This window comes from Amphiprion ocellaris, chromosome 21, assembly GCF_022539595.1.
Source record: "Amphiprion ocellaris isolate individual 3 ecotype Okinawa chromosome 21, ASM2253959v1, whole genome shotgun sequence".
NCBI classification, from domain to species: domain Eukaryota; kingdom Metazoa; phylum Chordata; class Actinopteri; family Pomacentridae; genus Amphiprion; species Amphiprion ocellaris.
Window position 1 is genome coordinate 21,361,944 of NC_072786.1, and position 12,567 is coordinate 21,374,510.

Sequence of the window (12,567 nt, forward strand, 5' to 3'; positions counted from 1 at the left end):
GAACTGCAGCTTTTGGCTTCATTTTCAGCCTTGAAGGTTGCTGCTTGGACTGAACTCAGTTTAAACCATCATCTAACCTACACTCAGACATACAATAAAACCTTTCTCAAACTTACATTATAGAACACTTGCCAGTATTACTCAATAATAAAACCATTCTCACTTGTGTCTGGGTTTACATCCATACAAATGAAAATTGACCGGTGCCCTTCAATTTGCAGTAAGTGGAAACCAGGCTCTGCCAAGAGCTGGACGTGCACTTAAAAGAAACGCCATTATCATTCAGTTCACGTCATCAAGCCTGGAAGAGATCCACTTGCAGATGATTCATCAAAAACTAACACTTTTACAGAGATTTGACAAAAATATCAAATCCAAAGTAAGACTTGAGCATGCTGAACAGCTACAGGCTGCTACCGGAACTTTATCCACACTCTGTCCTCTTGGTGCCTTCATGTTAATTTGTAGTTTTAGAAGTCCTTTAGTACATAATCATGTACTCAAATCATCATTTCTCTTCCTGCTGTTTTGCGAACAAATGAATCCACTTCAAAACAAGCACAGTGACTGCCTTTATTGCCTTACACTTCAAGAAAATACCTGAAATAAACTGCAATTATCTGAGCTATTTCTTAATTTTTTCTTTAGCCTTATATTTTGTAATGTTGGACTGTTGCCACCTTGATAAGGTTGTTGAACACTAGGAATATACTATCAATGACAAAGTCTGCTATGCTGTATCAATTTGCAAAAACATAGTCAATTAAATTAAAGCTCAGTGGCTGCATTGTTTAAAGAAAAAACAAGTTTGGTCTCTGAATATTAACCAAAATTACTTAACTGACTTAACTGATGCCAAAGATAGGAACAAAGAGCTCAGCTCAAATGCAAATCACGTATTCATGGTGTCATAAAGTCAAAACACATGCATGCAGCAAATAAGGAGCAGTAAATAAAATTCAGAAACTCTGCAATGAAAACTATTTGAGTCAGTGTGATGGTGGGGCTTGATGGCAGTCAGGACCGTGTGAACATACCAGAGGTCCGGGGGTCTCAGAGGCTCGCAGACCCCCTGTGGTTTGAATTAGAGCGGATTACAAGTCTCACCAACAAAAGACACCTCTCGGCTCCTCCTGCCTACTTTTCTTGTGCTGTCTGCTCTTCTGTTCAAGCAACACAGCCAGCTAAAAGTGGCTCCTTTTGTGCAGCCAACCTACTGCGCTGAGAAAGTCTAAAATAAGACATCCATCGCCCAAGTGTACAATGTACACACAGGACATAAATATTCAGACTCAAAGTAACACTCATCGGTTCATTTATTTTAATTCATTGATCTACAAGACGTTAAATAAAAGAGACCACCACCACATGTTGTCACACATTACACTGCAAAGTACTCAAAATTCCAGAGCAACAAATTCTTGAGTTTGGGAGTTTTAGACTTGATCATTTCTTCAGCGGGAAAGAAAAAATGCAACCCCTGTGGGTTCAAATGTTCGTAATATAAAATGATACAGTGACCGAAGCTAATCCTGACCACCTATAGGCAGCAGGTGAGGGAGGAGGGGCTGGAGAGATGACTTTTGTATAAATACAGTGCAGGGCACTAGGTGGCCTTGTGTCTGAGGGTATTACAGAGCTTGTACAAACTCTTTAAAGTTTGAAAAATATTTCATTTTACCTGCTTTGTCTTCAATCTGTTTGAATTCAAATATAGTCCTTGACTTAAAATCTGAAATGAAATAATCTTTTCCTCCTATTTATTGCCTCTTGGTGTTAACATTAGCAAGCTTTAAATAATCATGATCAAAACATACAAGAAAGTTAACATGAAAAGCTGGTAAAATAAATGAAGTGGCAATATACATTAATAGCTGTGGATATACAGAAAATTCTCTAAACTTTAGCACAGTTTCAATTAAAGTAACACTTTGGAGGTGACAATTAGGGCTTTGAGAGCCTGAGAAGGTGTAGGACCTTAAAAGTGCTTGAATTTTACTCTTAAAGTCCCTCTCCGGTTGTTAATTTAACATACTAAATACCAAAATACTCAGCCATTGCTTTGACTGCTTATTACCCCGCCAAGGATCGCGGTGAAGTTATGTGACAATCAACGTTGGTTTGTCTCTCCGTCTGTTTGTCTGTACGCAACATTACTCAAAAACGGACAAACAGATTTGGATGAAAATTGCATGGAAGGTCAGAAATGACACAAGGACCAAGTGATTAGATTTTGGCAGTGATGCAGCTTATAGTCTGGACCCATGGATTTGTTAAAGATTTCTGAATCATTGCAAGATAGCAGCACAGTATCACTGTAACTATGACAACAATACGATCCTACTACAAATTGATTGCTGCTGACTTATCAGGACTTATCTGTCAGAAATGATACAAGGAACAATTGATTAAATTGTGGGGGTGTTTCTGAGTCCCATCAATTCCCGCCACCCGCTACATATTTAGATCACGTGATTTGGTATCCGTACGTAAGGTACACATGCATAACACACGCCTGTGCTCAGTGCAAGGTCATTTTGCTTGTGGGTACATCTATATTAAATGGACACATCCTATGTTGACATGATTTCTGATCAGCAATAACTAATAAACAAATGCTGCATTTCTACAACAAAATGCTGCATTTCTGACAATGCCATATAGGGGAATGAACAGCCTTGGTGGGGTACTGTGCTCTCTGAGTGCTTTTCTAGTTACTTCTATAACTTAAGGCTAAGACCTATGGTATTATTATTAATCATGGAGACTGACCTGACAATCTGGCAGAGTACTGTGCTCTTTGAGTGCTTTTCTAATTTTACTCATGCTATGTCTTCTAGCATATAAAAAACATCACATGGACTTGTCAACAGGGTAAAAAAAGAGATTTTCACTGGATGGGGTCTTTAAAAGCTGTATGAACCCAAATGTAATTATGCACAATTAAAATAGGCTTACAGTGACTACCTCAGCCTTCTGATTGAGTTTTTAACATGAGGTAAATGGAAGTCTGAATAGGCACAAAGTTGAAATGTGTTAGTAGGAAAACTCACAGGAAATAATATTTGACTATTCAACCCCAACCCCAGTCTTGTTAGTATAAAGTGTAAGAATGTAAGGGCAGCTTCGAAAATTCTCTTCTTGACATCAGAATAAAAGCAATATCACTTATCTTTAAAACTGGACTTTAGCGTCAATAAACTGTGACGGAATATAATAGCTGTAACATAAATATACTCCTTACAATCATAGATTATAGTGATAATTAAGAGGCTTAGCTTGCCTCTGGTTAACTGGAAAAAAGCTACGTTCACATTACTCACCAAATGATTCATCCACCCCGTAAGCTATCGATGACTCTACATGTAGAGAAACTCTGAGGTCACCCTCAAAGTTGCTTTTAGATAAGGAATTCTGCAGTCATGCTGTTTTTGTTTCAGAGAGGAAACACTGCAGTCTACAGTCTAGTAATGGCTATAGAGAGCAGAGGATCGAATAATCAACTTAATGTCAAGATGAGGCAAGATTCCACATTCTATATAGCGGAGATAACTGTGACTGTGGGAAAATCCACAAATTTAGGAATGTACATGGATAAAAATGCATAAAGACACAGAGTACAGTTGTGCAGTTTTAGTAGTATATTTAAATGTTTTTTATTTTCTATTAGTTTTGGAGAAAAAACACTCAGGTACTACGCATCACTAAAACATGATGTAACATCAGCTGGCATAATTAGTACCATAAGGTGGGGACTTTGTTACCTCCTTTTGAAGCCCTGTCTTAAGGGAAGTTCATGCTTTCTATGTCTGCGTGCCCAACGGGGTCCCCAAAGGTCCACAGCATGCAGCCCAAAATTTGTTACCGCACAGACTGAACGCGCTACAAGTGTGCCAGGAAAACAAATGATAGACTGCACATGGAGATTTTCATTCATTGATACTTTCAGAATTCATCCCTGAAACAGCTGTAGCTGAAGCTGCTGGACTTCGGAAGTGCTTTGATTTGTTAATGCTTTCCATGGACTGAGCTCAAACAGTCATCCATCCATTATCTATACACCGCTCAATCCTATTTAGGGTCACTGGGGGCTGGAGCCTATCCCTTCGGGTGAAGGCTGGGGACACCCTGGACACGTCACCAGGGCGGGGACACGAACCAGCAATCTTCTAGCTGCAAGGCAAAAGTGCTAATCACCAAGCCACTCTGCAGCCTTCAAAAACAGTCAGAACTTGTAAATTCTCCAGAAATCCTGTGCTACGTCTGCCCACTGGGCTTGGCACACCTGAGAAATAAACACACTGACATGGTGCAACAGGCCAATCAGTAAATAGCTGTTACTTCCTGTAGAAAGAGCAAAGTCACAGTCTTTCAGAAACTTGCACAGGAACCCTTTGGTTTTTTCTGGGATTGATATGGCAATGAGACTGTATGTGCAGCAGATTGATGTGTATCTATCATAACATGAACAGAACCGCATGGATGTCTGCTTTCAAAGTTGGCCTTGGTCTTGTGGAAACCATTAATTCACCTGTAACTGGCCCTGTGTCAAGACTTGGTTTTTAAAATTTCATCTTTAAGCTGATATTAACCACTAAGTGTCCTCAATGGTAATTACTTTGGCAGGAAATCAAAAACTGCCATCCAGCAAAACTGGAACTGTGTATCTTTTCAGGAGTAATGTACATAATGATGAACAGAAATACGGAGAAATGGAGGTTAAACAGGGACCGTGAAGCTCATTTTTGCACTGTGGGCCAGAGACAGATATATCCGGCCATGTCACAGGGAGGTCTGTGAACTCATAAATATCAGGTCATCATTTCTGGAAAGATACGTTGCAGCTGAGAAGTACAGCCCAGTGTACTGGAGTACACGCTTTCCTATTATATGGGAACTGCTTTAGTTTTGAAGTAGCAGTTTGGCTAAAGCTGATAAATTATTGGAGAAGATGTAGTAACGTAATGGTTGATTATGTAAATATATAAACGCAGGCCGCAGGTGTAGTGTCTCTTTAAGGCTGTCACTGCTCGCTCCTGCTAGCCTCCCGCTGCCTGTTATTTTCTGCAACAAGATGGCTGTCGTTCCTGAGAGCAGGGTCCTCACTTTCAGCGTTTTTAAATGGAGCTCTTACTCCTCTACATATTTACCTGAGTGAGTATTGCGCACATAAGCTTGCCCGGCGTGTGCATTAGGTGTTGCGCTTATAGGTGCTCTTTTGTCGCCTCAGTGCAGCAGGGTGTTTGTTCCAGCCGGCCCGGCTGGCCTAGCTTGTCTACGAGCCCAGCCAGCTAGCGCTAGCTTTGTCATCAGCGGGAGGGACGTTCGGTTTGGAGACTGTGCCGCCCGTTTCAGATGTTGTTGTTAATGCACTGTGGTAAACAGTGGCTGGTGAAGGATCGTATGTCCGAATAAACATCGTTTGGCTATTTCTGGGGAACATTAACGGGCAGTGACGGCTGGCTAATACAGTTATTTACTTGATATGTAAACAAAGCAAAGTGAAGTGATTTTATTTTCTTACCAAGAGCATATTTTGAATTTGCAGGCCCCAGTAGTTATCACTGAAACTAGTTCGGCATGTTCTATGCAACGCCCGACTACTAAATTGTTGAAACTAGATTATATTTTAGTGTTTCTTTCTGCTGAGTGCACTTCGGCACCCGATTGTATTAAAAACGAGCGTCCGCGTTAGCTGACTGGACTCAGAGCTAAAGTAGGTAACTAGCCGCTGTTATCTAACCAACGAGCCCTGCATTAGCACCTATGCTAATGAGGTTGTTTACTGGCTACCTGAGACTGGGGTTACGAAACGAAATGTCCCACTTTGTGGCTCGCTTACACATGTTAACACCCCTAAATGTTGTAATTCATTGTGAGTGAAGTCACCCACAGTTTCAAAGCTCTCGCCTGTTGCTGGTTCAGCACTCAAGCTGCAGTTTAGCTGTAGCTTCTTGGCGGGCTAACAAAAACAACAGTTTGTTAGCGTTCAATAGCAGTAATAATTTTCCAATTTGTCCTTCTAGCGCGATCCTGCTGGACTCTATACGCAGTAGTATTATTTTATGATTTCTGTACAGATATAGCTAGTTTATATATAAATAGGAACACACATTTATTCAGCCCAATAACGATTTGTGAGTCCAGGCTCCTAACTTTGATGCAGTGTTGTATAGGTTTTATCCTTATGGTGCTGCTGTGATGCATTAGAATTGCACAGGAGTAAATAAACTCCACCTGTCTGTGTGTGTGTTCTTTAGGAATATCTTGGTGGATAAACCTAACGATCAGTCTTCCAGGTGGTCTTCTGAGAGCAACTATCCTCCACAGGTAGGTCTAAACTGGGTCAGACAAGCTGTTCACTTCACTGATGGCAGCTTTCCTTGAATGCTGTTTTTCAATTGATGTGTACAGGCAAATATAGGTGGTTCCAGATAACTGGATGAGAGAGCAACAATCTAGCTTGATCAATCACCTTCACTACTGTGTAGTTCCTGTTTTTTAAGCTTGATAATTGGTCTGTATGATGTCAAAAAATTGTGAAAGATGGCATGTAATATTTTCCCAAAGTGATCACAAATGATGTATTCATATTGCTTGATATATATAAGGAGCAATCAAAATCTGAGAACATAATTCTGCAGTAAGTTGTAACGATAAGCATCACATCATCGGATCTGAGGTGCTTTAGCTGGCAAGTGTTTTAAACTTTCATTTGAAACATAGCAAAATAATTATTGTTACATCTGTAGACGACCAAATACCTTGTGTGAACAATAGACTGAGAGCAGTGTACAGACAGGCCGATGGGAAAGACCAAATGGTAAAATACAGGGCAGTCTGTGCATTGCTTTATTATACTACTGATTTATTCTCAGTGTTCTGTTGTACTAATGTGCAGGGAAAGCAATAAAGATGTCACAATGACAGTTGCCTGGCTTCTTTGACAAGATCTCACTGACTTTCTTTTATATTTGAATAGTTCAGATAAGCATGGGAAAGCTCAAGGCTCACTGGGTCTCTGACCTGTTTGCATTTAACATTGAACTAAGTACAGCCTCAAACCCTGGGGAAAAACATCTCAGACTAATAGCAGCGATCAATTTCATGTCTCTGGAAAGTAGTTTCTATTAAAGTGAAAGTATTGGGAACTGTGAAGTGGTTTCTCTATGAACTGGAACAACCACATGTTTGCAATAAAGGAACATATCACCCAGTTTAACAGTATATTTTTTGTGTGTTTGGCAGTTTTTAGAACTCTTTAACACAGAGGACTAAGCCACATCAGGCTCCAGATACATAAAAACTGTAAAAGATATAGAAAATAGGGGAACTTTACACTAAACTAGTTCTGAAAATCCTGCAATTATGATCATATTTCAGCATTTGATTAATAAATGTGCACTCTGATAAACTAAAAACAAATGTTGATGTTCGATAGGTGGACCTCAGAGCTAAAGTAAGTAACTAGCTGCTGTTAGTTAACCAAAGCGCTCTGCTTGAGCAGCTATGAAATGATCTTGCTTATGGCTACTTGGACATGGGGTTATGAAATATCCCATTTTATGGTTTGCTTACATAAGGGTTTATTTGCATTGAAAAATTTCTGCACACCCAGAAAGGTTTTAGGTGACCCACAAAAACATTTTAGCCTGCACCCAAGGAAAGTCATCTGCGCCAAAGTAATACCCATCAGAAATGTTCTTTCTGAAGTCAGTTTAGTTCATTGGTGTTTCTTTTATTTAAGCATAATAGACATTATTCTTCACCAAATGTTCAGAAATAACAATAACATGCTTAGATTCTGTCAAATAAGACTGGTTTCTTTTGCTGTACAGAGACCTATGATGCTTACTGTTGTGTTTAATCATCACCCAGAGGCCCATTCTGAACCAGGAAACCCCTGTTGCATAAATGTTGTCATTTATTAGAAGTCACTTGAGTAACAGTAGTAACTTGTATGTTTCTGGAGAGTGGATTACAGGAATGAAAGTGATGTTGTTATTAGTGGGTGTCAATAAGCTACAATGCCCATATTTTTTTTTTTTATAATGAAGAAACCGAGAGCAGCAGTGTGATTCCCTGTTGTGTTGTGGAGCAGAGGACTAAGACAGTTTAGGTTTTTGTATACATAGACAATAGTTGTTTTTGGTTTGGTGCTTTTTTAAGATTTATTGACTGTAGAAAAATAGAGACAGTAACCAAAGTCCTCGTTTTCACTGTATGCAGAAGTGCCGTGGTAGTTGTTTTTTTTTTTTTTTATAATTAAGGCTATAGGCATCCAATAACTAATCAATTATTGGTCCTTTAAGTGGCTGTGGATTGAATAAGGAAATATCTCATAAACAGACTTCCCCTTTGAGAGCCCATCTAGCAGTACACAGGCCTGAATAGTTTACCTTCACACAGTGAAACAACTTGAACTCATTGACCGACTGCAGCGACATTGCAGCAGACAGCCAGAGTTTGAGATTTAATCTCAAAGTTTGCATTTTACAGCAAGAGGAAATGAAGCATCACAAAAATCTGATTACCTTAAACATGCCAGGCTTAAAGCACAGGTAAAATGGGCTTCACAAATTAGTACTATTATGCAGCATTGGTATAATAACACATTAATTAATTAAAATTCTGTCATATTTTGCAACAATCGACAAATAATTACTGTAGGATTGTTTACTCTGCAGATTCTGATAATTTGCTGATATCAGTTTTTAAAAAACAATGTTTAGGTGATGAATGGAATAGTCAAGTTACACATAAACTGAATAATTTGGACTGTTGATAGGGGAAAAAACAAGCAATGTGAAGATGTCATCCTGGGGTGTAGGAAATGTTGATGGACATTATTCACTATATTTTGACAGTAAACAGTTAACTGAGTCACTGTAGGAGGAACTTGATGTCTGTGAAGTTTAACCTACTTTGTACCTCCATTGATTTGTACTGACATACTTAAACTACATATCGTAGCTGATATGACTGGAGAAAAACATTGCATGTTGGTTTTGGCTTCTGAAAATCATGTCAACTTAACACGATACTGAATAGTGGAAGAATGTTCACACAAAGTAAATACAGTCACAGTCCTTGAAAACGGCTCGCATATCTTTTTTTCAAAGGGAAGCTTCCACTGTTGGCTGGTTATTCGGCTCATAGTACACACTGTCACTGAGCCATGACATTCAAATGACAGGAATAGTGTGTTCCTTCTCCATCAACCAATTAAAACAAGATGTGGGTCAAATTACAGGCAAAGGGCTGTAAATAATGTCCTTGAACATGTGACTCATTGCAGGAGCTTGATGGGAGGATCAGGCTGTTTTATTACATGTTGACTCATTACTAACAGGATCAATACCTGACAGGAGAGTCAAAAGTCAAGTCAATAGAGCTGCCTTGATTTTTTTTACTGATCATAAAAGCTAGAAGGGAAATTCATGTGAAACTTTTACCTCTGATGGATATTGATATGCTCTGGTGACACGGATTGATAGAATATTCACATCTTTTTTCAGTGGATATGAAAATGTCATTCTCTTGGGTCTGTTAAGTGCCTGCTTTCCAGTGGCACATTCAATCAATTCTCCAGCCTGTGGCCTCCACCCGTTCTGGCCTAATGGCTGCCGGTGATTTGTCATTTGATGTCCTGGCTTGTTAGAGTGCCAGTGACATGTGGACATGGCTCATAGATTGTATGTAATGCCACTTACCTGATGCAGTAGATTGACCCTGCTGTAGCCGTTTAGATAACGAGCAAATCTTTTCACAGTGCCTGACCTGCCGTAATCACAGGCAATTTCCTGCCGTCCTCCACACACACTAAGTGCATCCAAACTCTGTTCTGTGCTTTCAGTGTAATTCATGCCTCTGTTTCTCTTTTCCTCCAGTTTTTAATATTGAAGTTGGAAAGGCCGGCAATTGTTCAGAGCATCACCTTTGGGAAGTATGAGAAGACTCACGTCTGTAACCTCAAAAAATTTAAAGTCTTCGGTGGGATGAGTGAAGAGAACATGACAGAGCTTTTGTCCAGGTGAGACATCCCCATTTATGCAAGTACAATTTTATGACTACTGCAGTCGGAAGTGACTGCGTTTGCAGCAGCCTTTACCGCATTGTTTGAGGTAAAACAGTGATTATTTGGAACTCACTACTGGTTGTACACAGCCTCAGAGTAAGCTCTGCCTACAAAGACAACTTCAGGGGAAATAAAGTCCCATAGGCAATAAAATTCCTGCAAGGAAGCTGGATTATTGATGTCTGGGATTGATTTTCTTTTGACCTGGCCTCAGATTCAGTTCTGAATCTGAGGCCGACAGCTGACTGTTATTGGTGTCAATGCTGGCCCTTAAAGGCGTTTTTCCATTTCAAGCACAAATGAGTCCCTGTAAGGTGTTTGTTCTAGGTTCTGCCTTGTTTCTAATGTGTATCAAGCGCTGCTATATTGATTTCCTTTCATTACTTTTAAGCATCAGTGTAAGTAAATCAATGAATTTTCACCAACTGCAGTAAAAGGTTGACAGAAAGAAGAAAAGATAATGCAATGGTGGCAAACCGTGCGATCATTTTTTAAGACAAAATAGGTATAAATCTTTAAAAATTACCGTGATTAAAAAATGTAATTTCCATTGATATTGATCATTAATTACATTTTAAAAATAAAACCAGCAGAAATTAGAGTTTAACTTGAACATGAACACTTTATTTGTCAAGGTACTCATAAAGTGTTACCAGAACACATAAATAGGTACATTTACTCATAAATAAATAATGAATAGCCAAAAGACATAGGAATGATCTCACCTTGAAACACAAATAAAATCCAGAGGCATACGCCTCGCGAAGATACTGCGCCACACTGAGGTGGATGCTGCTAGTGAAAAGAGCTCTTTATGATGTGTTTAGATGTTTTTCTCCTAACACGTCAGTTCAGTGTTCACTGTGTTAAAGTTGTAAAACATGAGAATTACCACATGAGATACCATCAGAAGTGTGACTCTCACACGAGAAGTTCGGCAGTAATTTGTTAAAGCACCTTGGATCAGGTGCACTTTGAAATGGACGAGGTGTGGCTATAAACCACAGTAAACACTGATCAGTGGACAGCGGAAACAACCTATGAAAATTTCAAGGTGCTTCAATGAAATAAAATTCAATTACAGTGTTAGAATTATTTTTAATAGCCACATCTCATATACCCTAAAGTGCAGTTTTTGTGATTATTAATGATGTCAAATTCTGATTTTAGCCTTCATTTACACATAAATGTACAGTTTGTCTTCCATGATGCTGAGGAACAGAGAAGTCAAACTTAGTTCACACATGACTCCCTCACCTCTTGATGCTGATGGTATATCTGTCTGTTTGTTTGGCATACTCTTGCCAGCACTTCAGTTGTGTTTTTGCTTTAACATGTGGACAGATTTTTTTGGAGAATGATGGAGCAAAAATCTTGTTTTAAGAAATACCTTCACTACTGTTGTAAAGTTTGGAGTCACTTAGAAATGTCTTTATTTTTGAAAGAAAAGCATTTTTTTCCAATGAGGATAACATTAAATAAATGATAAATCCAATGTAGACATTGTTAATGTGATAAATGACTATTCTAGCTGGAAATGGCTGATTTGTAATGGAATATCTCCATAGAGGTACAGAGGAACATTTCCAGCAACCATCACTCCTGTGTTCTAATGCTACATTGTGTTAGCTAATGGTGTTGAAAGGCTAATTGATGATTTAAAAAACCCTTGTGCAGTTATGTTAGCGCATGAATGAAAGTGTGAGTTTTCATGGAAAACATGAAATTGTCTCTGCGACCCTAAACTTTTGAACTGTAGTCTATGTTGTTGTTTTTATTAAATACCTGCACTGCCTTAGCAGACTGGGACATTTAAACAAGCAATCCACTTCCTCATACTATGCAAGCATTCTACAGTTTACAAAAACACAGAAAGAAAAACAACAAAACACATCTCCCGAACCAGACAATCACAGTTACATTGAAACACGCTTCCTTGCGGCGCTCATCTTAACATGTTTTGTTAGTTTTATTGTTTGAAGTGTTGTAGATGAGCTGTTCAGTTCCTTACCTCAGAGAGCTGGAACTTGGTCTTAGTACCACCTCTTGAGCAGTGTCTAAATTTAGTACCAGGAACATTTACCCAAACTGGGCAGAGAAGAATGGAGACAAAAGCTGTTAAAACAACTACACATTAACCAGGGATAGGTTTTAATTGCATTTTATCAAACCCTGAACCCTGAATCTCCTTATCAAATCAGCATCTTTCTAATCCCTTGATGAATCTTCTGAAGTAGTTTGTTAGTTTAAAAAAATGTACAGTTTTTGTTTTATTCAAGACAGTAACACATTTCAACTGTTTCATGTCACAAAAATGAGATTTTAAATTATGCAATTTCATCTAATTAGTTACCAATACAACTGTTTTTTTGTATTGTGATTTAGTGACCAGCTTAACAAATCTGTTACCAACTTGGAGTCAGATATGAAAGTAAGAGTATTGTAACACATTAATGTGAGCATACATTTTAGATGTCCGTGATCAAATA

At 38.8% G+C, this 12,567-nt stretch overlaps 1 protein-coding gene across 2 annotated transcripts in view; it reads left to right on the forward strand.

Moving 5' to 3' along the window:
* The first annotated feature begins 4,911 nt into the window (after nucleotides 1–4,911).
* mkln1 (muskelin 1, intracellular mediator containing kelch motifs) overlaps nucleotides 4,912–12,567 on the forward strand; it is a 40,586-nt gene continuing 32,930 nt past the window's right edge. The window contains exons 1-3 of one of the 2 annotated variants that reach the window (XM_023299761.3): nucleotides 4,912–5,154; nucleotides 6,261–6,330; nucleotides 9,891–10,033. In XM_023299761.3, the coding sequence (XP_023155529.1) occupies nucleotides 5,075–5,154; nucleotides 6,261–6,330; nucleotides 9,891–10,033 (293 nt within the window). In that variant the 5' untranslated portion in view covers nucleotides 4,912–5,074. The remainder of the gene's footprint in view (nucleotides 5,155–6,260; nucleotides 6,331–9,890; nucleotides 10,034–12,567) is intronic. The other variant, XM_023299760.3, reaches the window with a different exon arrangement.